The sequence below is a fragment of the Otolemur garnettii genome, unplaced genomic scaffold (genome assembly GCF_000181295.1).
Source record: "Otolemur garnettii isolate 467f Iridium unplaced genomic scaffold, OtoGar3 scaffold00271, whole genome shotgun sequence".
Lineage (NCBI taxonomy): Eukaryota > Metazoa > Chordata > Mammalia > Primates > Galagidae > Otolemur > Otolemur garnettii.
Window position 1 is genome coordinate 1,015,457 of NW_003852666.1, and position 24,586 is coordinate 1,040,042.

At 36.4% G+C, this 24,586-nt stretch overlaps 1 protein-coding gene and 1 non-coding gene across 2 annotated transcripts in view; both read right to left on the reverse strand.

Annotated features, from left to right (window-relative positions):
- The window catches only part of PIK3C2G (phosphatidylinositol-4-phosphate 3-kinase catalytic subunit type 2 gamma), a 372,023-nt gene that overhangs the window by 312,153 nt on the left and 35,284 nt on the right, over positions 1-24,586 (reverse strand). Inside the window, exons 5-8 of the mRNA XM_023508742.1 lie at positions 22,132-22,234; positions 13,805-13,875; positions 10,893-10,956; positions 5-37 (exon numbers count right to left, since the gene is read on the reverse strand). Of these exons, the coding sequence (XP_023364510.1) occupies positions 5-37; positions 10,893-10,956; positions 13,805-13,875; positions 22,132-22,234 (271 nt within the window). The remainder of the gene's footprint in view (positions 1-4; positions 38-10,892; positions 10,957-13,804; positions 13,876-22,131; positions 22,235-24,586) is intronic.
- On the reverse strand, positions 17,654-17,851 carry LOC111722524. The gene has a single exon (XR_002771305.1). It is a non-coding gene; the product is annotated as a U2 spliceosomal RNA (small nuclear RNA).

A 24,586-nucleotide genomic window follows, 5' to 3' on the forward strand; every position in this document is an offset into this window, starting at 1 on the left:
TTTTTTTAACTTCTTCAATTATATTATCCACGTTTTCCTGGAGATGACAAGATTCACATCTTACCACTTATGGAAATGAAGAAGGTAATAATTTTACCCTCAAACAACTTCTCTTTTCATAAAGAGGAAATGGAATAATATGTGGTTGTTTTCTTTCGCATAAAAGGAATGTTTTCAAGACTCTGGTTATCATGTCCCTGGGGCCATGATTTTCATTTAGTGAATGCTCAAAGGTAGAATTTACTTAGCTCTAACTTAACATTACCTAAAATAAAATGAGAGAAAGGTAGAGGGAGAGTTAGCGTAAGGGAAAGGGAGAGAGAAGCAGAGGGAGGAGGAGGAGGAGGAAGTAGAAGAGGAGGGGAGAGAGGGAGAGAAGTTGTAGAGAGGGAAGAAAGAGACAGAGAGAGAAAGGGAGGAAAACTCAAACTTAGCCACAGACTGTGGTTTTTGAAAAATACTTTAAAAACAAAGTAATGATGTAGAGTTTCAGAATGCGTCTGATTTTAGGATCAGTGTATAGGAAGGGAAATTTATTAAAAATCAGAGGCACAGGGTTCAGAAGAAAACGAGAAACCCAATTGTGGAGTTAGAGTGTTTGGTAATCATTTAACTGTGATACTCTTGAACCAACTGATGTTTCCAAAAGATCATCGATGACAAGCATTCTTCTTAAAATCAAAATGCATACACTTAAAATACACAAAGATTTTTATGCTCTGTTCCAAGAGCTTTTCATTAGTGTTTCCATATCTTAGGTTTGCACATTTTCTTAAATAAGCGTCTATTTTTTAAAACTTCTGCTCTATTTTGACCTTATTTGTTTCCACATGTTAGCAGTAACTATAGTGAGAAATCTCACTTTATTCTTTAATTCTGTGCTAAGCACATTTCACTCTGTAATATTTTTATGTACCATGTCATTAACAATGATGGCTTTTCAGAGTTCCAGTGAAAGGTTAGAACAGTTTACTTCAGGAAGAGATGGAAAATATTTGTCCTTTTTTTTCACACAAAGATACAAAGTCACAGCACAAAAAAGACTTTAACCCTCCCTATTCCAGAGCATTTCCTCAGCAAATGTCAACACAGAGACACAACGCTAGTTTTCTATTAATGGGATTCCGCTTTGCTTCTTTTGCAAAAAAATAATATTTACTTTTTAATTGGTTGCCAGTCCCTCTTGTATGTGATTTTAAAAACACTGAAAACTGATGACAAAACCCCAGGAAAAATGACTAATTAATGCTATCAAAGTCAAAATAAAAATTCCAAAAATGTCAACAGATTTTATTAATGAGCTAAAAGGAAGAAGATGCCATCTAACCAGTATATATTTTTAAGTCTTTCACAGATTAAGAAAGTACAACTCCTCGGTTTTAACATGGGGAAAAATTGTGAGTAAGCCAGATGGAAAAAAGTGAGTTATTTCATTTATGTGTGAACTCATTATAAATCAACATTGTGATTGGCTGCCAGATGATCTACTTCATTATTCCCTATAATTAGAAAGTTATGTGTTCCACCACATTTTCCATGTATATTATCTGAACTGGAGTTTATCTTTGGGTATCTAATGAGAATGAACTTGACAAATTGGATGCTCCCAAAGGACGGCAACCCAACTATCAATATCCTGTTAATACATTCATTTAAAACCACAGAAGAGACAATATTTTCAGCTTTGCAGCTGGGATCCATTTGTCCAGATCACAGCTCTTTCCCTTTTTCAGTTGTGACTGCCGTCAAAGTATTTAACTCCCACATGCTTACGCTCTTGCCACTGTAAAATGGGAATGATAATAATTATAAGTTGATTGTAAATATTAAATTAAATGCAGAAAAACTTCTTGTTGGAGAATAAAAGCTAAATTTTCATGTTTAATTAGTTCATTTTTATTTATTCCCACAGAAATTTCAGTTTATAAGCAAAATCAGACACTGTACATGCCCAAATAACTAATAAAAATTAGAAATTCATAAAAACTATGGGAGAGGTACATATTAGGTGGTATGCTTAATTTTTCATTCATATATTGTAAATAGATGTGTGAGCTATGTGAGTTTGTGAAATCCATAAATATTGCAAATTAAATTACAAATGCAGGGTTTACTCAGGGGTCACTGTGTAGTTGGCAGTGGATTTTTTCAATGCACTACTCGAATCTTGCAGTACTTCTTTCTGATCTATTTATCTCATTTAATCTTCACACATATTCTGAAAGATAGTGTATTCATTACATTCTTGAATCACTGAGATTGCTAGGATGCGTTAAGTAAAATACTGCAATTCTAAAATTAAGTTGCTAATTAATTGGATATGAGAATAAACAGAAAGATTAAATTTAAGATGATTTCAAAATTTTACATTTGGAAAACTAAGACTATAAGGTGTTGTTAATTATAGAAGAAATACAGAGAAAATGGGAAGATTTGGGGGAGTATCTTGACTCCCAAATCAAGGGGTGATGAAGGAATTTTTTTTACACAGAGCTTGAGCTGCCTGGGAGATGCAATGGGATTCTACTTCTAGATGGAGAAACTATGAGATTGAGAAAAGGAAGACCTGCTATACACAAACACACACGTGCACCCCTGGCCTGCTCATCTACAGCCTAGGAGAACTATAAAAAAAGAATGCAAATGCATAGTTTAACCCAACACAAAGAGGATGAATCTCTGGGTGGAAGAAATTCAGAGGCAACTTCAAGTCTGAGCAGTAGCTCTAACATTGAAGCTGCAGTGGCTGGGAGGACAGATCAGATTTAAGTGCTCTGGTTTGGGAATTAGTATTTATTGCTCTCAGTGAGAAATGCTGCAATCTTAGGACCAAACCAGTTGGTGGAGGTAAAAGAAGAGGAAGAACTGGAGCTACTGACCAAGAGAACTTTTGGGGAAGCCTCTCTGTACCCCATCATGGAGTGAGGAACATGATTACCAGAGAAATCGAAACCCTAACCTGTGTGGCGTGGAGGCTACGGAGCATTCATTTATAATGGATGATTACAAATCACTCTCATATAATGGAGACTTAGGTTAAAAATTGCATTTGGCTATTGTGACTATTTTGGTACAGCCAAAAGCAAATGCAAAATTGCTGTATAGAAACATTTTTCTAATCCCTATCCACAGAGTTCCTCCCCAAATACAGATGCATGCACCCATGCACGCACTTACACACACACACACACACATACCCTGGTAGCAAGGGAATCATCCTGCTAAGCCTGATCCACATCATATGAAACTACAGACATAAAACACAGTAGGATTAGTACCCTAATTCAGGAGATGCCAAAGATAGACATGGGCATTCTTTATATAAAGGTAATACTTGACTGAGAATTTTAATAGGATTGTCCAGGAAGAGAGAACATGAATAGAGGAAAGAGAAGTTGAAATCTGGGTGCATACTATTTCAGAACATCCACTATTTTGCTAACAGAAAGTTGGAACTCACAGAGTACAGAGACATAAGCCATAAGACTGCAACTTAATGGACAAAAAATGTAAAAGCAGTAAATGGACCTGGAAAATTTTAGCTTGGAAAAAAATGAAACACGATAACCACTTTCAAATATTTGATGGTCAGTAACAACAGGATTCGATTTACTGTTAAGTAGCTCTGAAACAGAAATGACAAATTAGAACAAATGTTTGCAAATTTAGAGAAGTTCTTTTTGGCTGGATATGAGAAAAATCTTTGTTGGAATTTGTTGTCCGAAACTTGGGTAGGCTACCTTTAGAATGAAGAGTTATTCCACCTTACAGGTGTGTGAGCATTCAGGAGTGTTTAGAGCAGAATTTTGCATTGCATAAGAATTTAGCTTCCCTCTACATTCTTTCTAAATCTTATTCTCTGGTTTAGTGATAACTGAAAACAAGTCTGTGATTTTATGCACAATATTCCAATCTTACGATGTATTTGATGTAGCCCAGATTTTGAAGACATAGCATTCTAATAATTAAGCATACCTGAAGAGCATTTTGAACATTGAGAGAAGTTGATGAGAAACTGTTCTCCTCTGCGTCTTTCTGGAAAACAAAACAAAATGAAACACGGTGAGTCCTTCCCCACCATTTAGCTGCGACAGAGACTAAAGCAATATGCATTTTAAACAGCCATGAAACAGCTCTAGATTTAATATAAACTTTAATGAATTTCTATTTATATATACATGCTAAAAATATCAGATTCAATTAAGGCATTCAGAGACAAATTGAGAATTTAGAATGCTTTCATTCCAGGTTTATTCGTTAGAGCTATTATAAATTATTTTTCCTTAAATATTAAAAACAGCCTTTGGAGTCAGTTTGGAATAAAATTCAGAAAAACTAATCCCACTGTAACAATGAAAAAAAGCCAGAATATGTACAAAATCATAACTTCTCCTGACCCAGCAGAAATGTGAGGTCACAAGGTGACCAAGTAAACTGAATTAAAAAACGTGACAGTTCCTTCTAAGAGAGATGGAGCACCCCAAGTGTTCAGTCTTTGACAGAGTACAGGAAAAAGAGATGGGACACATAGAAGTGGGTATGAAGAAATCAGCTAAAATTTTAACTAATTATTAAAGGCCAGATTGAGCTGGTATGCCAATTTGGAATATGAGGAAGCCCAAGACATGGGGACTTGATAATAACCTGCAAGTTCTTTTCCACAGACACCTAACAGTTTCTCAGAGGAAATGTTGAAGTCAGTGCAGGAAACTGAGGGCCTATTTTGTGGCACAGGTGTGTAGGTGATTAGTGATTTGGTGGAGGGCAGTCATCCACTCCTGTGAATCCCTCAGTTGAAGCAAAAGTCTGTGGGGGTTGGCAGCAAACCTGCTGTCATTCAGAACCCAGGAAAAGTTCCCTTGTTTCTGCGGGAGAAGTAAAAAGCAAACCGTCTACCTCTGGAGCACAGGTAGGACAGAGGTGAAACGCCTTTGCTGTGAGGGAAGGATAGAAGCAAAATCCTTTTGCTCCTGGGGAAGGAGCAGGAAGCCCTGTCTTGGACCTAGTATTCTGCAAACATGCCACCAAAGGTCAGAAAGGAGCAGTGAACTCTCTCTTGCAGAGGAGTAACTATGGGTAGAAGACAAAATCTGGCCACCAAGTGCAGAAAGTCCCAGGTCCTGAAGCTCAAGTATAGAGTCTACCTGAGTTGTTGAGATTATGCCATAGAGAAAAGATATCATGTAAGATAAATTGTTCAGAAATAACTGGCTATTCATTTAGAAAAACCAAACCAAACCATGGTGAGTTACTTTTTAACATATGCACAAAAACTTGAAATGAATCATAAAAAACAGCTAAAACTATGAACAGTCTTTAAAAAATTGAGAGGGAAATGTATGTGAATTCGTATAGGCAAATCTTTATTAAATAGGATGATAAATTATGTTATAAAGTTAAAAAAAATTAACCATTTCTGCTCTTCGAATGGCACGTAAGTAAGTGAAATGACCAGGTGAACAAACAAAAATAAACCACAGATTGGCAGAAAATACTTTCAACACTCATATATCTCATAATGAACTTTCTCCTGGAATATGTAAGAACTGTTACGATTCAATAATAAGAGGACACATAGTTCAATTTTAAAGATGCCAGAAATATCTACATAGTCCTTAACATCGGTGGATTTTATTTGATATAAATTGAACTTTGAGCAAATTGATTTAATAAATAAAACATAATGAGTGTGACAGGATGAGCCACCAACTGGCAGAAGATATTTATAATACACATAGACAAAGGAAGAGTAAATATATGAAGAGTAAATAGACATATGAATCTATTTGAAAAAGATGACAAAAAAATATAATAACGCACAAAAATTTGAACATACAAATTATAAGATGACAGTTGAATGTTCAATTTTGAAAAAAATGTAAAGGATCAATGAATTTATTAACGGTCAGAAAAATTAAAAATAAACCCCCAATACCATCATATATACCTCCCACTGGCAAACACTTAAAAAGGTGGACCACATGATGTACGTATGGGAAGATGGAACAATGGAAACTTTCATATGTTGTGAAATATCAAAAAAATTATTATAAAAATGTTTGGTACTATTTTGTAAATCTATGATCCTATGTATTTACTGGAGAAAAATCCTTACTGTTACTCCATGTACAGGTGCACTTTACTGTACATACTTCACATGCACGCCAGTAGCAGAATGGATAACTGAGGTCCATTCCTCAAATGAAGTACTATAACACTCCTGCCAGATAAGGTGGATAAATCCCACAAACAACATTGGATGAAGAAAGACATCAGGTTCAAGAAGTAATGTAGTTGGATTCCATTTATGAAGACTTCAGAAAGGAAATCAAAACCTGGCGCTGTTGGTGAAATGATAAAGAAAATCTACAGAATATTTTTCACCAAAGGGTACTTGTTATGTACAAGAGAGGAGATGTGAAGTGGCACAGTTTCAGAACCCATGATACGAGCAATATTTTGTTCGTTAACTTATTGTTTAATAAGAGTGACTGCACTATTATTCTTTATTTTGGGGGGGAGAGGAGTGGACAGAGTTTCACTATGTTGCCCTTGGAAGAGTGTTGTGGCATCACAGCTCACATTAACCTCAAACTCTTGGGCTTAAAAGTGATTATCTTGCCTCAGCCTCCTGAGTAGCTGGGACTACGGGCGCCTGCCACAATGCCTGGCTATTTTTTGGTTGCAGTTGTCATTGTTTGGCAGTCCTGGGCTGGGTTCGAACCAGCCAGCTTTGGTGTATGTGGCTGGCACCCTACTCACTGAGCTACAGACACTGAGCCTCTATTATTACTCTTTAATTTGTGTATATGTGATGTGATTCGTGTCTTGTATAATTCACTAGACACATTGCAAATGGACTGTCAGACCATGTCATTCCTTGGCACCAAACCCTCCAGTTCTTTGTGTTTGTCTAGGAACCGAAGCCATGTTAGTAGTGATTATCTTCCATTCTGAGAGTCTTCTCTTACTTTGCAGTTTTACATTTCGTCACATCTGTGAGCGTTCTATGCACAGTAGTTTCAATCTTCCCTTTTGCGAAGGTAGGTTTCCATTCGGGAATTGTGCTTCCTTTTCCTGAAGTGTGATCTTCTCCCTTTTTTCCCATGACTTTTCCTTCTGTGCCTTTTCAACTCGTCCTTGCTACCTACTCATTTTATCCTACTTCCTTCTTATGAATTTTTGCTGCTCCTTTCCCACCTTTTCTTATATTCTGTTATGAATTTAAGTAAATTTTGTAACATTTTTCTTTTGGATCTGATACAAGCCTCTGCTTGAATGATAGCAATAAAAACAGTAGTAGTAATAGCAATAAAGGAAGACCTAAACTTATTTTTTTCTTGAGCACATATTATGTTCCAGTCAATATATTATATTAAGCACACCTTACATCTACTATTTTCATTATTTATTAGAATATCATTTATTATCTTCACACTAGTGATGAATAATATGAACTCTTCAAAGGCTGGAGAAAAAACTCTCACAATAGTGGGGGTTTGACACATATATATCTATCTGACTTTAGAATCTCTGCTCCTGATTTTTTTCCTAAGCTGTCATTATGCTTAATAATGATTGAAATTGGAACTTCTGAAAATCCAGCAATAGATTTGCTTGTTACTAAGAAAGCTTTCCTTTTAAAAAAAGCTAAATATATACTATAAAAATCTCTCTGTGCCCTCTTTCTTTCTATTTCTATGTACCTTTCTCTAGGTGAATACATTTGGATTTTAGATATAATCAACTGTCACATAAGTGTTATTTTGCCTATTTAAGTCTTAAATAATAGAGATGTCAATTCTCCCACTTAGCTACTTGAAACAGCATCTGAATCATGGGCCTTATGGTGGAAGGATCTGGAGGTTCTCAACTCTTTTCATGACAGGTAGCTGTTCCATGATGGTAAACCACATTCTAGAGCATGAATTCCTCACTCTTAGCCCACCTATTTATAATTAGCTCAACAGTCACTAGTTCTTAGCATAAGTTTGTCATTAGTGACAAGGACTAATAACTTTCTCTGAAATTGTAACTACCATGTTAATAAAGAGTTTTGGATACAATGTATTAGAGGCTACTGGGAAGAAAAAAATTTGAATAAGAAGTTAATTCATTTACCGAGGCTGAGATCGGGTTTACACTGATTTGCCCTGCTGTATACATAACACTGTATGCCGTTTACCTGAAGACACTGTCTCGATCGTCAACGCCTTCAGTATCTGGTTTAGACTTTCATTTCCACTGATTCCAACAGAGTAAATAATTCAGTAATTTGTATGAAGTATGCATTCAGTGACACCTTTGGAGAAAATTTTTGCTCTTTCTTCTATTCTTAATTTCAAAATGCAAAATGCATTCAGAAAATGTTCCTTACACTTCAAGGTACTGTGTTTCCCTCCAAATAAGACCTACCCCCCAAATAAGCCCTTAGCAGGATTTCTATGCATTTGTTAAATATAAGCCCTACCCTAATAATAAGACGTAGTGATGGGTATGGCTATGCAGATGTGCATTTCAGTGCGGAGACATCCCCTGAACATAAGCCCTAGTGTGTCTTCTTGAGAAAAAATAAATATAAGACAGTGTCTTATTTTCGGGGAAACAGGGTATTAAAAGATTAGAAGACAGGAAAAATGTTTATTGAAAAGCTCTATGTAAACTGCCTATAAAGCTAGACATTTTACACGATCGCCAGAATGCCCGATCTGAAATGAGTAGGGTCTGAAATATGTTGAAATAATAGTTCAGATAAAAATAAATAATTCTGATGAAAGAAAATACTGACTAATTTAATTCTTCATATTCATGTCATATTTATTTAGCTGCAAGTATATGATTTTTCCAAATCATCTGTATCATCCAAGTTGGAGAGAGATGATAAAACACATTTTATAAGCTGATACTATTTTGGACATGGATGAAACGCTATTTAATATACACGACAAATAAGGAGAAACTGTAAAATTATGAATTGATAATATCTTATTCTGTCCTCATTTCTCAGGTATTTACTATTGAGTCTTCTGAGGAAAAACTCATTTAAAGAGCTCATTGTTTTGGACTGAATTCATCATGAAAATCACAGACACTGTGACCTATTTATAAAATAATTTTGTGGTGAGCGATGATTGCTGTTTGCCAGTGATAATGTAAGGACAGTATTTCTTTGGTGTTTTGCCAACTTTCGAGTCAGATTAGGAAAACTTACAATAGTCAATGGTTGCTTTCAAAGTGGAAACACTGGAGGCTTCATATATGAGTAATATAATAAAACTTCTGAATTTGGAAATTGAGAACTGCTACAGATCCTCAACAATTCATGTGTGTGGGGGGGAAAAAGACGTCTGTGATGCACGAGCAGTGATAAAACATGTAGATACATAAAATTTATTCATAAGTAGGTTACCATAACCTCAAAAGTATTTCTACATATAGTAAAGAGACAAAAATGATCTAGAAATGAGGTTTTAATGTGCCCTGAGTATCTGGTCAGTTTCAGATTTTACCCCTGAAAGCGTGACAATCACCAGTACTAACCATGACATTTTTATAAAACTTAAAAATAATCCAATGTTGATTCTTTTCACATCGTAAACTTCCAGACTCAGGCCAGACACAAGAAAGAAACAGAGAATTAGAGTGAGAGGATTTCACTTTGGGAAGGAATAAGACGTGTTTTTCATCTCCATTCCTTTAGATATTTTTGTGAAATTCACATATAAGTTCCGTATCTCCATTAGTGCATACAGTTTATTATTTTAAGATCCTTTTCACGATTGCTAATATTAGGAACAGCAATCCGAAATGTGTATTTTTATATATATATATATATATATGTATACATATATTAGGAGTCAATTATTTTACAGCAAAAGAAATACTTATTTTAAAAATTCAGGTATTCTCTGACGCATAACAATTTTCTGTAATAGTATGATGCTTTATCTGTGAAAGACTAACTCTTCCCTGTTAGAAGTTGCCGTAAGAAAGATCTGCCTAATGGAAGTCACAGCTCTAATGCCTAATACATGGCCCTACGGCAGGAGCCTTGCGCTGAATCCATCACTCCCCCTGCCGAGCTACCTTCTTCTTTTTCGCTATTTTAGTGCATTGACGTCTTCATGCAGACAGACAGCAGCCGGGAATCTGGAGTTATTCTGGGCTCCCCTTTCCTTAGTTGCTCACGGTCTTTCACCAAATCATGTAAATTGCCCATTTTCCCCTGTTACAAATCTGTCCCCTCATAGCCATCCCTATAGTAGAGCATCAGCCCATGCCTGTAGCATCTCTCTGGGCTAATGAAATGTTCCTCTAATTATTCATCAGTCATTCTACTGCTCTGCCTCATGGCTCCGTGCCATCAGCTGATAAATTAGAAAATCATTAAATTGGCCATCAAAGGTCCATGCAGTTCTACATAACTTGACACCTGTCTGCTGCCTTCATCGGGTCTCCTTCCAGGCTCTCACCTTGAATGCTAATTGCAGCCATTCCAAATGCCATACAGTTTGCTAACCAGGGCGGTTTCTTGGCGGTTTCTATACATGCTTCTCCCCGCTGGACATTCTCCCCACTCTCTGCCTTCCTTCATGATGCCCCTGCTCTACCTCTCTGGCTGGAAACACATACCGTACTCATTTTTTGGCATTCAGTACGAATGAGTAAAACGCTCTGTATACACACAGGTCTTTCACACCAGCCGTAACACTTCAGTGCACGTATCTTCCTTTTTCTATCTTCCTGTGTCAAAACCAAAGTCTTTCTAGTGTAGACTGTCTGCTTTATTTGTTATTGTTATTTTTAGAAACTTGCAAAGTTTTAGAAAAATAGCATATTCTTAATACACGCTCGCTGAATTGATAAAGTAACAAAAGTAACAAAATCCATACCTGGGTTTTCAATAGGTTTTTCAGGCAGAAGTCGTATTTTTTGATTAGTGTTAAGAGACACTGTCTGAAAAGATAAAACAAAGATCTTGTTTAAAATTGGGTAGAAAACTTAATTCTCTTTAGCACAAACATTTCTCACAAGTTCTCTTTTGCCCAGGATTCTGTAACAAGTGTGGTACAAAAAGGATTGTTGACATGTTTTAAAAACATTTCATGGAGGTGCCTTATAAAGTTTGTGTGACTTGACAGACAGAATCTTAGAATTCACGAGAAATCATGACAAATTAACCAAACCTTTCAAAGGCTGATCATTTTATCAAACTGCTCTTAATACACAATGTAAGTTGTAAAGGGATTCGTAAGTAGAAAAAGTGGCATGTATTAACACCAAGACATGTAAAGTATGTAAAATCCGGTAGAGAATTGCATTTGGAATTAAAATTAATGGCACATTTTTATAATAGAGTTTTCTCTGACACCAAGTGTCTGCACTTTTCTTTCCTGAGCTTCTCTTATTTTTCAAGCTTTGTCTATGCGTAGGTGGAATGTATGAGGTTTTAGCTGAGATTCTTCTGAACGTCATTGTTTAAAATGACTTTTCCAAACATTGTTGACTTTACCTTCTTATGTGTTCTGAAAACTGCTGAGTTGAAGTGAATCATGGGTCACACAGCCCAAAAACACAGCATTGAAGCACACCAGTTTATTTTATAATACCTGTATGCTCATTCTTTATTATGTTATCACTTTAGCTGGAGTCCATCTGTCAGTTCAAAGACAAAATTTATAGAGTATGTAAAAGGAGGGGGAGGAAAGGAGTGGTCAAGGATTGGACAGTGGGATCATTTTTGGGTAAAACCTAAAGCCATTAAGATCCCCAACAATGCACATAATCATTTCAGCACTTTGCTATTGGATCCTTTATCTATTTTATGGGTAAAAAAAAAACTATCAGGAATTAGGGAAGGTAAGTGATTTGCTCGACTGCTAAGTGGTAGGTGAGGATTAAAGGAGGAAGACAAATAAAAGCTCCTGCCATCCAGTCCTTGATCTTTTGATGACACCGTCAACTGATGTGAGGAGGGCAGGCCAAGTAGCTCTGTGTCATGGACACCTAAATCCTGCACGGGCCTTTATGAGGCTGAGAAGAATGGATCTGGGTGACATAACGTTTGAGAAAGATAAGGGCAGGAGGTGTCAGAATAGAATGGAAGTGAAATAAACCCTGACAGATGGATAGATACTCGGTTTTAGTCATGGCTGTGGCATTACATATCTGGGTGATGGCTGCCAAAGTTTTCGATTTCCATGGTTTGGCTTCCTTGCCACAGGAGAAACAGCCCTGGGAGACAACACTCCCCAGACTATAGTCCACTGCTCTGGAATTGGAGGGAGGGGGTGGTGGAAATCAAGTCTGATGTTGGGCTGTCCATGACTGTCTCCTCTATTTCATTTTGCTTTGCCTTGATTTAACCCTGTGGCCACCTACACTGGCACATAGTCAAGGCCCTCAGACTTCTGTGGGGAGTACACAATGGCGGGTAGCACATAGTCAAGGCCATCAGACTTCTGCTGGGGAGTGCACAATGGCGGGTAAAACACGGCAGAATGGAAACCCTTTTGCTCACTCATCTCCTCACAGTCTTCGTTTGCTACAAGGAGCTGCAACTTTCCACCAACCCAGTTCAAAACCGTCCTCTGTCTCTCAAGGATTTCCCACTTTTTAAAGAATCTGTCATATTTGACGTGTGGGTGTCTATTTTTCCTTCTCTATTTTCTTTATTTCTGGATTGACTCATTTTGGCAAAAGGAAACCACAGCCTTTGTTCCTATCCTAGGTAAGGGGACTTAGCTCTGAACCACACAATTACCTGTAAAGCAAAAATGTGGCTATGTCCTAATAGTGCTTTCCAGTCTGAAGTATAGTCTTAGACATTCTTTGATTTTATGGCATGAAGTTAGACATTTTGGGGCAGAGGGGAGATTTACAATGGAAAAAACACAACAGCTTAAAGAAAGAACAGAGCCTTTGCAAATTTCAGACAGACCTGGTTTTAGTCCTTCCACGAGTGACCTAAGTGGCCTTAGGCAAATTATTTACCCTCATATAACTTTAGTCTCCTTGATTCTGAAGTAGGATAACGTGTATTACCAAAAGGTTTCAGGGACAATTAGATGAGATAATAAATGCAAAATGTATAACTCCGCAGAGTGATTAACTATGATTAATAGTCACTGAAAACAATTATAACTCATCCTTCATATCAGCCTTTACTTTAGAGAGCTTGGAAATATCCATCCCATATCGCATTTTTTTCTGGTTCAGCTCAGAACGACTTACATTCCAGGTCCTTGCCAACTGCAGCTCTGAAATCTTTTCTCACGTTAGCTCCCTGATAGGTTTATTCATGTACATTTAGATACAAGGATCAATTAGCATATGTTCATGTGCTGTCACTTGAATTTTCCAATTTGAATTTACACTCCTCTGTTTAGGATATGCCAATTATTTTCAGGGAGTTCCAGAAAGAAATTTAAAAACAGGAAATAGTGTCTTTCAAAGTATGGAAATCCAGCTTTATAAAGAGCTTAGTGACACATGCACACCCAAATTCATAAAATGAATGAGGAAAAAAAGACTTTGAAAATATAATAACCGGCAGCAGAGATATTTTAAAATGCATGTTAGAATATTCTGGAAGGTGTTAGCAGCTCTTCAAATATATCTGAATAACTGTGGAGAATAGATAATTATTAACAGAATTTGCCAAAGGGAGCTATCTATTAAAAATACAATAGGTTCCACAGCACTCGTGAAAGGACAGTTTTTACAATCAGCCGAAAAATATTGTGATTTGGTATTTGAGAGCTCAGTCAGAATGTAGTCTTGGAACAGAAATAAAACCTCTTACCTGGATACTTTCCAAATATGCATAAATTCTAGAAGTTGGTTTAGATAAAACTGACTGTGGTCATCTTCATGCTGTAGAGAGCAGAATATATTAATATTTATAGAGTGAATAGAAATGAGTACCAGATAAAAATAGGCCTGTAACTTCCCGCTGTCATTGTATTCACCTATTTTGATAACCCCTGTTCATCATTTTTATACTTTGTCTTAAAGACCTTACAAGACCCTCCTTAACTGTATAGCCTTTTCAATAAGAAAGCAAAAAGCTGAGCTGTTGTTGAGGATTAACCTAAAAGCAACTTATGAATCATCTTAGCATCATCAAGGTCAAATATTAATTTCTCCAGGTAATTAGGAAGACACATCTGCAGCACTGGTTCTCCGGCATGCGTGCACATTTCATTTTTGTCACATGTAAACCACGCATGCCATGGTAGTGTCAGACCTGGCATTTTGCCAGGTGGGCAGACTCACAATGATCTTCTGTATTTTTTAGCCTCACCCTATCTTCCTGCCAAAATGTCAGTGTAAGAGAGCTTTCCATTTCACAAACACTAGATTATGCTAATGAATGTCAACTACTGGTAGGTAGGAACTCCAGGAGTTCTCAGTTGGCATTTTGTTTATTCTGCCTATAGACAGAAACTATTCATCTTAACATTTCAGTTCTGTGGCTCATAAACCCACACATCCCCAACCGCTTGACTAGTTCCTCTGCAACATGCATTCATGAGAGCTCTATGCAAGCATGCAGTGGAGAACGCAGTGTTACTCCATTATAGTGGTGCCATTTTTAAAATGAATTTGTGGGGGAAAAAAATCAGAAGAAAAATTTTTATATCATCTAAGGTCAAAGAATTAATTTTTATATTGTTTCATTTTGTAAAGAGGAAGAGGGAACAATGTCATCTTATAAAACAGTATTTTAAGTACATGCTATGAAAAGAAACACTTTGTAGAAATGCTGAAAACGTGATGATGTAAGGTGTATGTTCTAGAAATTTACATCTAGAGTCATGGTGACCACTAAAATGGAGCATGGGACAGGGGTCAACAAATTTTTTTCTATGCCTATACTTTAGGCAAGGAAAGGATGGGGAGAGAGAAGAGTCATTAGAAAATGAAGAACAATCCACCAGGAGGCAGTAAGATTTGAACTGCAATACCTGGAGTTTGCCTTCTTTTAGAAGTTAAAGCCAGAGAGAGCATATAAATGACTTATTTGCACATTTCTGCATAGTATAATCATATTTATGTTTTTATGTTTTATTTTTTTACATATTTATGTTTTTACAAATACTTTGGTTTCTAGAGATATTTTTAGAGAGAAAATATGCCTGTGTCATATCGCCATTTATTAGAAAATGTTTTGATTTGGAGTATCTAAAAATGCTTCAGGGGGCAGAAATTAATGTACATTAGAAACACTTCTTTGTTAAAATTATAAACAGATCTTAAGAGACAGACCAACAAAAGGTTGGAAGAAAATTTCATCAGTTTTCCATGAAATATATCATCAACTTCACTTTTCTCTGGAGCTGCAGGCCATCTGTTGGTCTTAAAGAAAAGCCTACGATCTTTTCTTTTTCTCATGCAGAAACTATTGTAAAATTTCAGTGAATAGTCCCTTGAGTTAGAAAAAAATCTTGATTTATGATTCGTATCTACAATGTTGGCAATACTTTTGATCAAATGTGAGAGAGATAAAAAAAGAAAAAAAACATTTTAAAAGGTTCATTAATTCACATCTAATTAAGGTAGAAGCTTTAAAATTTTGAAATCTGGAATGATTTCTAAAGATAGTCAACCTGCTTTATATTTGGAACAACCTCTTCTCTTAGAATAAAAATTAAGCTATCTTGTTTTGGTATGATATTATCAAATTTAAAATAGAAAGGCTATCCAAGATAAGCTGAGTTTACAATGCTTTTCACAATTAGAAAACTGTAAAGTAGCTACTAAAAGACAATGGTGTTAATAAATTTAATAAAATTGTAAGAGACACTATATTCCTAGTATTGTGTGAAAAAGAGTACTATCAAAACAATTTTGCAAAATTTTGCAAAAAAGAAAATATAATTGTTCATAAATGTGTGGCTTACTGCTGAAATACTCAAAATCAAAGAGAATTTTGACATTACTTTAAAAATTAGAAGCAAGAAAACATTCACTCTTCCTTTATGTTGTATATAAAAAATTTTAGAGCGCAAATCAAGTGTATTTATTTTAAATATAGCAATTCAGACAATGAAAAGAGTTACAAATTGATAAACTGCCTCCGTTATATTAAATTATATATAGCACATAACTCAGAAACAAAATTTTCCAAAATTTACTTTAAAACCAGCACAATTATCTCTTTTTAATTTTCTTGTTACATGTAGAATCTGCAACTGAGAGTATAATTTATTTTGTTCTATGGGTATTGAACATTCATAAAAAAAATTGCGATATATGGAATTGTTGCTACATCGACAATAATTGTGACACGACCATGTGCACACTATTTTGACATAACACACAGCTGCCTGTATCTCTCGATAGTTTTAGCATTGTAGGTATTAAAAGTTTAAAGATAAACTAATATCAATAATGTTTTAAAGTTTTTAATAATGAAGAACTGAAATAGCACACAGTCTACCATCTTAATTACAACTCAGTAGCTCATATTATGGAGTCCTATTAAGAGGAGGAGCTGACTTCAGCTCCTCATAGTTCTCAGCTGAGTTCTCATAATAACCACACTAGGTAAGCACTACTATTATTTACTTTTTTTTTTTTTTTTTTTTTGAGACAGAGTCTCAAGCTGTCACCCTGGGTAGAGTGCTGTAGCATTCCAGCTCACAGCAATCTCAAACTCTTGGGGTTAAGTGATTCTTTTGCCTCAGCCTCCCAAGTAGCTGGGACTATAGGCACCCGCCAAAATGCCTGGCTATTTTTTGGTTGCAGTTGTTTAGCTGGCCTGGGCTGGGTTCCAACCTACCACCTTCAGTGTATGCGACTGGCGCTGTAACCACTGTGCTATGGGCGCCAAGCCTATTTGCATTTTTTTTGAGTTAAGAAATCGAAATGCAGAGAATTTTGCAATTTTCTCATGAGAAAAATATTTGAATTGAGCCATAGGAAACCACAATCTCTGCTTTTAATCAAGATACCAAATGAACAAAATGTATCACTCTTCATTTCTTATAGTCACAGCTCTAGGATTTAGACATAAAAATAAGCACCATGACTCGCCTTTCATACACATCGACATCAGGGCTTCTGCTCTCAACTCTGGAAGCATAGCTACCTTTTCCTGCCGTGGACATGTCGCATTGAACTTTGTTATATATGTTTATATATTGTCTGCCTCTCTATTAAGTTGTGAACTCTACATTCTAGGAATGGCAAGTACTCTGTGAGACATGTAAAAAGTGGTCAATAAACATTTGGTGAATTAATCAGTCATTATTAGTTTAGGTGGATTAATATTATACTGTGTGAAGTACTTAGCCTAGCTCCTAGAAGTAAACTCTTAAAATTTTAATAAAATGGAGAGTCTTCTCGGGTGGCACCTGTGGCTCAAAGGAGTAGGGCGCCAGCACCATATACTGGAGGTGGCGGGTTCAAACCTAGCCCCGGCCAAAAAGTGCAAAAAAAAAGAAAGAAAAAAAAATGCAGTGTCTTCTCCTATGGAAGGTAACACTAAGAAAAATAAATAAATAAATAAATAAAAAACACCCAAAGAGCCAAGATTTGGACCAAAGAAGATAGGAGCTACAATTTGGAGAGATGGAGACATGGAAAGCCTATCTCATATTTTATATGGACGTTAAAATTGCTCTTTAATTGGAAGTCAGTGCCAGTTGAAAGCTCCAGATAATAAGCTCTTTGAGAGCCGAGATCTTCTTGCTGTTGTTCACTATGCACTAGCACAGGGCCTAGCACATAATAAATACTTATTGAATGAATGGAGGATATACAAACACCTTTACCATCAAGTGTATTACCAAACTGATAAGAACAGATACTACACTTGATCCTAGCCGAAAGGCCGAGAAGCGATCATGTGTATTATCAAATTTTAAATAACAGTGTCAGTACTAGGAAAAGTTGTGGACAAGAAAAGTCATTTATACTCTTTGTCTATGAATAGTTGAATTAGCCAACAGCTGATGTATTTATTATAGAAAGTAAAAGTTTGTGAGTTGAGCCAATAAACATTAAAAAGAACCACGTAACTTCATTCCCTCTATGATCCAAATGACATATTGAAAAAGAGGCATTTCCAGTAACAAATACACACTGTACACCCAGGGATGACTACATGCTTGTTCCCAGATAGGATGGCAGAGGTGATAACAAGGACATTGCACCAGCTGACATTATAATACAGTGAGCCCTCTGACCAGTCCAGCTCTGTGCAAGTCCTGTTTTCCTTATTTACTGGCTGTGAGATTTAGGGCTATTGATTTAATCTTTAAGCTTTTCAGTACTGTTATTTATATAAGATAGGAAAATAATAGTATTTATCACTTATTTGCTCTTGGGCTATTTGAAGTAATGTATTTAAAGTACTGAGAACAGTGCCTGACACTTAATACATGTATCATACGGTTAGAGCTATTAAAACACCTATCATGCCCCAGACTTTGGGCTACACAGATATAGCCACAGAAAATAAAACAAAAAAAAGTATCTATCTAGAGAAAAATTATCTATCTACAGTTTTGACCAATTACCCTGAAAACCTTTAAGAATAGCCTATAAAATCTAAGCATATGTCCCATACATTGGTAGCAATGTGTAGACTCCAAGGACTCAAATCTATGCTCCTCTGCTCATAGTTTTATGATTATAATTTTTGGAAAGTCATGACACCACCCTGGGATTCAGTTTCCTGGTTTTTAACAGTGTTTGCCTTGTAGAATTATTGTGGAGATGAAATGTGACAGAAATGTTAAAATCCTAGATACAACATGTATGCTCAATACATATCAGAAGAGTGGAGTTTTTATAGATTCTAAACTAAACCTTCATTTACATGGGTCTGAAATGTTAGTGATTTGTGAGTTACTACCAATAAGCTATTGTTTTAGCAACACATACATTCAAATCACATATATTTTCTTTTCTTCACCCGTGTTGCAATGAAACGTGATGATTTCAGCTTTCCTCAACATGGAGGGCAATTGGAAGAATATTAAGTTTATTAATATTGAAGGTTTATAAGGTTTCTTTGTGAAGACTTCAGATGTACAGCCTGGGAGCTGTCAACAGCAGCTGAATGGGTAACCAGATCCAGAAGATACTTCGAAACAATTCTCTTCTGTCTTCATTGGGTTATAGTCCACAGAGATACATTGCAACCTAATGTACCACCTGATATTTTTTATGAACAAACATATACTAGGAAAAAAACAGTCATGTACTAGAAGTCTGCTGTCTAATATAAATGAGGGATTTTTACCTAAAGCCAGTCATTGGAAGATTCTACAGATAAAAATTACCAAAATATCAATGTTCACTGCATAATGTGCAATTTGAGTTAGAAGTAACTCGAGACATCACATAGGCACTAAAATTTGCATCTAACAGTATGAGACTATGTCATTAAAGATATTGATCCTTTTATAGATTTATTATATATATTATGAATATTAATCTGTCCCAATTTAAGCTGTGCCAACATAAACTGTTCTTGAATAGCATAAGAACTGTTATTTTTCTTCCTTCAGTCATTTCTTTTTCATATTTTCCATCCCATTTGCTTCTAAGTGGATACATGCAATAAATATGATGACCTTAATAAGTTTCTCTAAATGATTTTTCAAAGAAACCAATTCACTTGTTAATATACTGAGTGTGTTAGCTGGTCTCCTACAACAAAATACTGTAGAACACACTGGCTAAACGTAGACATTTATTTGTCACAGTTCTAGAGCAGTGTTTTTCAACATTTTTTATCTTAGGGCACACTTGAACTTGTAAACTTCTCAGGCACAGTTAAATTATGCTGATTAAAGAAAGAATATACCTACTGAGCTCTGAACTTCTTTTGAAAATAATTTAATTAATGATCTTAAAAACTTTTGGCAGCACACCTCAAAGATGCTCTCACAGCACACCAGTGTGCCGTGGTACATTGATTAAAAATCCCTGTCCTGGAGTCTGGGAAGTTAAAAATCAGAGTTGGAGTGAGGGCTGTGTTGCCAAAGTACAGACAGCTACCTTCCTGCTGTGTCACATGAGAGGAAGAAAGAGAAAGAAAGGGGATGGAGAGAGAGACAGAAAACCTGCCTTTTCATAAGGGCACTAATCTCTTTTTCAGGACACCTCTAATGGGTACATGTGGAAATACTTAAGGGAAGAATCATATCTTCATGTGCCTTCTTTATTAGTAATAATGGTTTCATAAGTTTGAAACCAATATTCAATTATTAGTTGCAAGTAGACTAGAAATTAAATTAAGAATAGGATTGCAGAGAATAGACAAAAGGAAAACAGAGACAGGAGAAGAGTTGATTTGGAAAATTCCTAGTTTTCAGGGCAAAGCACTGTCGGGACTTCTCACTTGAAAATTCTGAAAGCTGGCTGGGCGCCTGCCCATACCCTGCAGCAGGAAGATGGCCAGGGGTTGTGGAGGGCAGCTATAGTCCCAGCTGCTTGGGAAGCTGAGGCAAGAGAATAGCTTAGGCCCAAGAGTTTGAGGTTGCTGTGCACTGTGATGCCATAGCACTCTACCCAGGGTGACAGTTGAGACTCTGTCTCAAAAGAAAAAAAAAATTCTAAAGCTGTCTAAGCTGTCTTGCTGGAAATTCTCCCCTGACCCACCCACACAGCACTCCACCATCACTATCACTCTCCAAGTCTGTGCAGAGGTTCTCTGCCAGGGCAGGGTGTTTGCTCAGGGAGAGTGATTTTGGAGAATTAAGAAGGTAGAATTTTGGGGTGCCCATAGCTCAGTGGTTAGGGTGCCAGCCACATGACCTGGCACTAGTAAGTTCAAACTCAGCCTGGGCCTGTTAAACAACAACAACAAAATAGCCGGGTGTTATGGTGGGCACCTGTACTCCCAGCTACTAGGGAGGCTGAAGCAATAGAATCACTTGACCCCAGGAGTGTGAGGTTGCTGTGAGCTATGACGCCACAGCAGTCTACCGAAGGTGACAAAGTGAGACTCTGTCTCAATAAAAAATAAGAAAAAAAGAAGAAAGAAAGAAAGAAAAAAAAGAGAGAATATACAATGTTTAAACTTTGAAATGAAATCTCTCTTTTCTTCTGTCACCTTAGTTTGGCCAGAGGAGTCTATCTGTCTGGACACAAAGCTTTGAGGGTATTAAAATCACATCTGTGGTTTGTGAGTGTAGTCCGACGGGGGTATTTTTCTGATCTCCTGCTCCTGGGCTGTATAACTTTCAGACTATGTTTGTATTAACATCATAAATACCTTAAAACAGCAGTTCTCAACCTTCCTAAGGCCACGCCCCTTTAATACAGTTCTTCATGTCGTGGTGACTCTCTGACCATAACATTATTTTCGTTGCTACTTCATAACCGTAATTTTGCTACTCTTATGAATTGTAACCGTGACCCACAGGTTGAGAACTGCTGCCCTAAAACAATAAAAGTAACAAGTAAATCCATACAATTAATGTTGTTAGTTAAGGAATTCGTTTAGTAAAAGAAATGCAATCACAGCAAGAACCATGACAGAATGGTCTGCCATGCCTTTCATGAGATGTACGATTGAAACACTGATGTATGAAATAAATACACGGCTAACCTGGTATTCGAGGTGGCATACTAGAAGTCGTGAAGAAGGATATGCTATCTCCCAAATCCCTCGCTGCTCTTAAAAACTATTTGTTTTTGTTTTCTTTGTTTATTGCCTATTATTTCCTACATTTTCTTATAATTCTGACGGCTCCCTGCCCCACTAAGCCACTGGAAGAAAACCCATAGCGTGTTGGGGCTGGTTCCCAACCCACTTTCTTCATGACCTCATCTCAACCTAATTACCTCCCTAAAACCCTTCCTCCTAACACTATGACTTGGGTCTTCTTCAACTGATAAATTTTGGGAGGCTGTAAACATTCAGAACATAAAACTAAGGTGGTGGTAATGTGTTCACATTATTGCTTCTTACAAATTGTTCACAGGCATTTAGATGAAATATTTCATGTTTCAATAAACACATTCAAAAAACATATTTCTTACGCTCCATAATTCCACCTTGGCAACAGTCAATAAAAGATATAAAGATCAGCTTTAAAATGATTCATTTGCTCATTGAAATCACTGCTAAGAAAATCTTACCAAAAAAAAAAAAAGAGAAAATCTTACCTTTCGAGATAACTTTCCCAGAGACTCTCTATTTTTCTGAAGACGAAGTTGAATAACAGATTTATCTTTCTGAAACATTTTGTGGCTCCCCAAGCAGTGATCACTAAAGGAAAAAACATGAACATAATCGTATCTTCCCACAATACTTATAACATATCCAACCTCTGCATTTTTCTCCTTGATTCAATTTTCTTTCATTTTTGGAAGTTTCGTACGTGTGTGTGTAAATTAATAAATCAAGGGGAAATATAAAACTATATCATACATAAGAAAAAATATTGCAATTATTTTCAAACTCCTTGAGTTAGAAAATAGACACACTTAGAATGGTCATAATAAACTATAATGTAGAACGCTTTACATATTCCAAGTTAGTTTTACTCAGCCATCTGAAAGCTCCCAGCTGAGGATAACATGCCTCTGGATGGTCTCACTGATGCCACCGAGTCTATGTGTGATCACCGTTCTGAGGAAGCAGAGGGATGGCTTGGAAAGATCACAGGCTTTGGAGACAGATTTACTACCTCTATGACCTTAGGCAGGTCAGTTAAACTAAAAATATCTGACTGAATTCATTATTTCCCTATTTACAGTTGGGATATTACTACTACATCAAAGAGTTGACAAGCAGATCAAACAGAAAAAAATTCTCCATATTGGGCGGCACCTGGCTCAGTGAATAAGGCACTGTGTCCATCTATTGAGGGTGGTGGGTTTGAACCCCAACCCAGCCAAACTGCAACAACAAAAAAAATAGCTGGTTTTCTGGTAGGTGCCTATAGTCCCATTGACTTGGGAGGCTGAGGCAAGAGAATCGCCTAAGCCCAAGAGCTGGAGGTTGCTGTGAACTGTGATGCCACAGCACTCTGCCAAGGGCAACAAAGTGAGACTCTTGTCTCTAAAAAAAAAAAAAAAAAAAAAAATTCTACATCTATCAGAAATTTCTAATGGCATTATACTTTCTTTCTCTTTATCTCTTTTTTCTTTTGTGAACATTGGCCAAGCATAAGTTAAATGGTGAGCACAACAAATTACTATTTTGCAGTGAGTTGTTTTAAATACTAAGTATAATCAATCTGATTCTTCTGTGAAATGAAGGGCTTTACATTTCTTTTCTTTTCTTTCTTTCTTTCTTTCTTTTTCTTTTTTTTTTTTTTGAGGCACATTCTTGCTCTGTACTGGGGTAGAGTGCAGTGGAATCATTACAGTTCACTGCAACCTCAAACTCCTGGGTTCAAGTGATCATCCTGCCTCAGCCTCCCAAGTAGCTGGGATTATAGGAGCGCGCCACTGGACCCAAGTAACTTTTCTATTTTGGGGAGAGACAAGGTCTTGCTCTTGCTCAGGCTGGTCTCAAATTCCTGAGCTGGAGTGATTCTACCACTTCAGACTCCCAGTGTGCTAGCACTGTAAGTGTAAACTACTGTGCCCAGCCTACAGCTTTGAATTTTGATATCTCTGGTGACTCTTAGTCATTAAAAAAAGGGAATTATTTTAATGCTTTGTGTAAAGGGTCTTGGTTAAATCTGTGGGAGGATTATAAGACAAAAAAATCCCATATTAGAAATTTGAGGTCCTTAAGATGATAATTTCATTTATATGGAAAAATTCACTGAATATGATATTTGGGATTACCTATTCCCCCAAATCCAGATAAATAGAGCATTACTCTGTTAATATTCACTAAGTTCTCTGTAAATGCCATAATTTTGACAAATGCTATTTTTTAATACTAAGAAACACACCAGAATGGTGAATATTAGTATTCACAATTTGTATTTATGTCCATTCCAATACCAGCTGTTAGTCTAGCTAGAATCTTGTCCTGGGTCTGTCTATGGGGCTCTTATATTACTCATTGAGTTGTTATTTTTGCCACCAGTCTAGATGTAAGCATGACCAGTGCAATTCTTGACTAGTATTGGTTCTCTTTCCTCCTTTCCAAAGTTCTGCTCCAATGGCCTTTCCTTAGAATCCATCACCTGTACTCAAGTTCCTTTTCCTTCACATCCCTCTATCCCAGCTCCTCTTCCCATACTTAGAGTTCTGTTTTCCTATTCCTATTTCTAATTTAAGAATAGAGACCCACCTTGCTCCCAAAGGTTCCTTTCCTCCCTGTCTTGAACTCTGAACCCAGTTCAAAGAATTCAGCTTCCTATATGACCACTATCTTCTTCTTTTAAATGACTTTATTTGACCTACCTGTATGTACACCTCTTACTAGAATTATCAGGTAAAATACAAGAGGTCTAAGTCATACACGAATTGAAGAAAATGCATATAATAATAATGTATTTAATATAAGTATAATATAGTATTGTAATATAAGTATGTTCCATTAGTATTTGATACATACTTATACTAGAAATTTTATGTGTATACATATACTCACATCACACAGAAATTCAAATATAAATGAATGACTTGTATTTTTATTTTCTACATCTGCCACTTG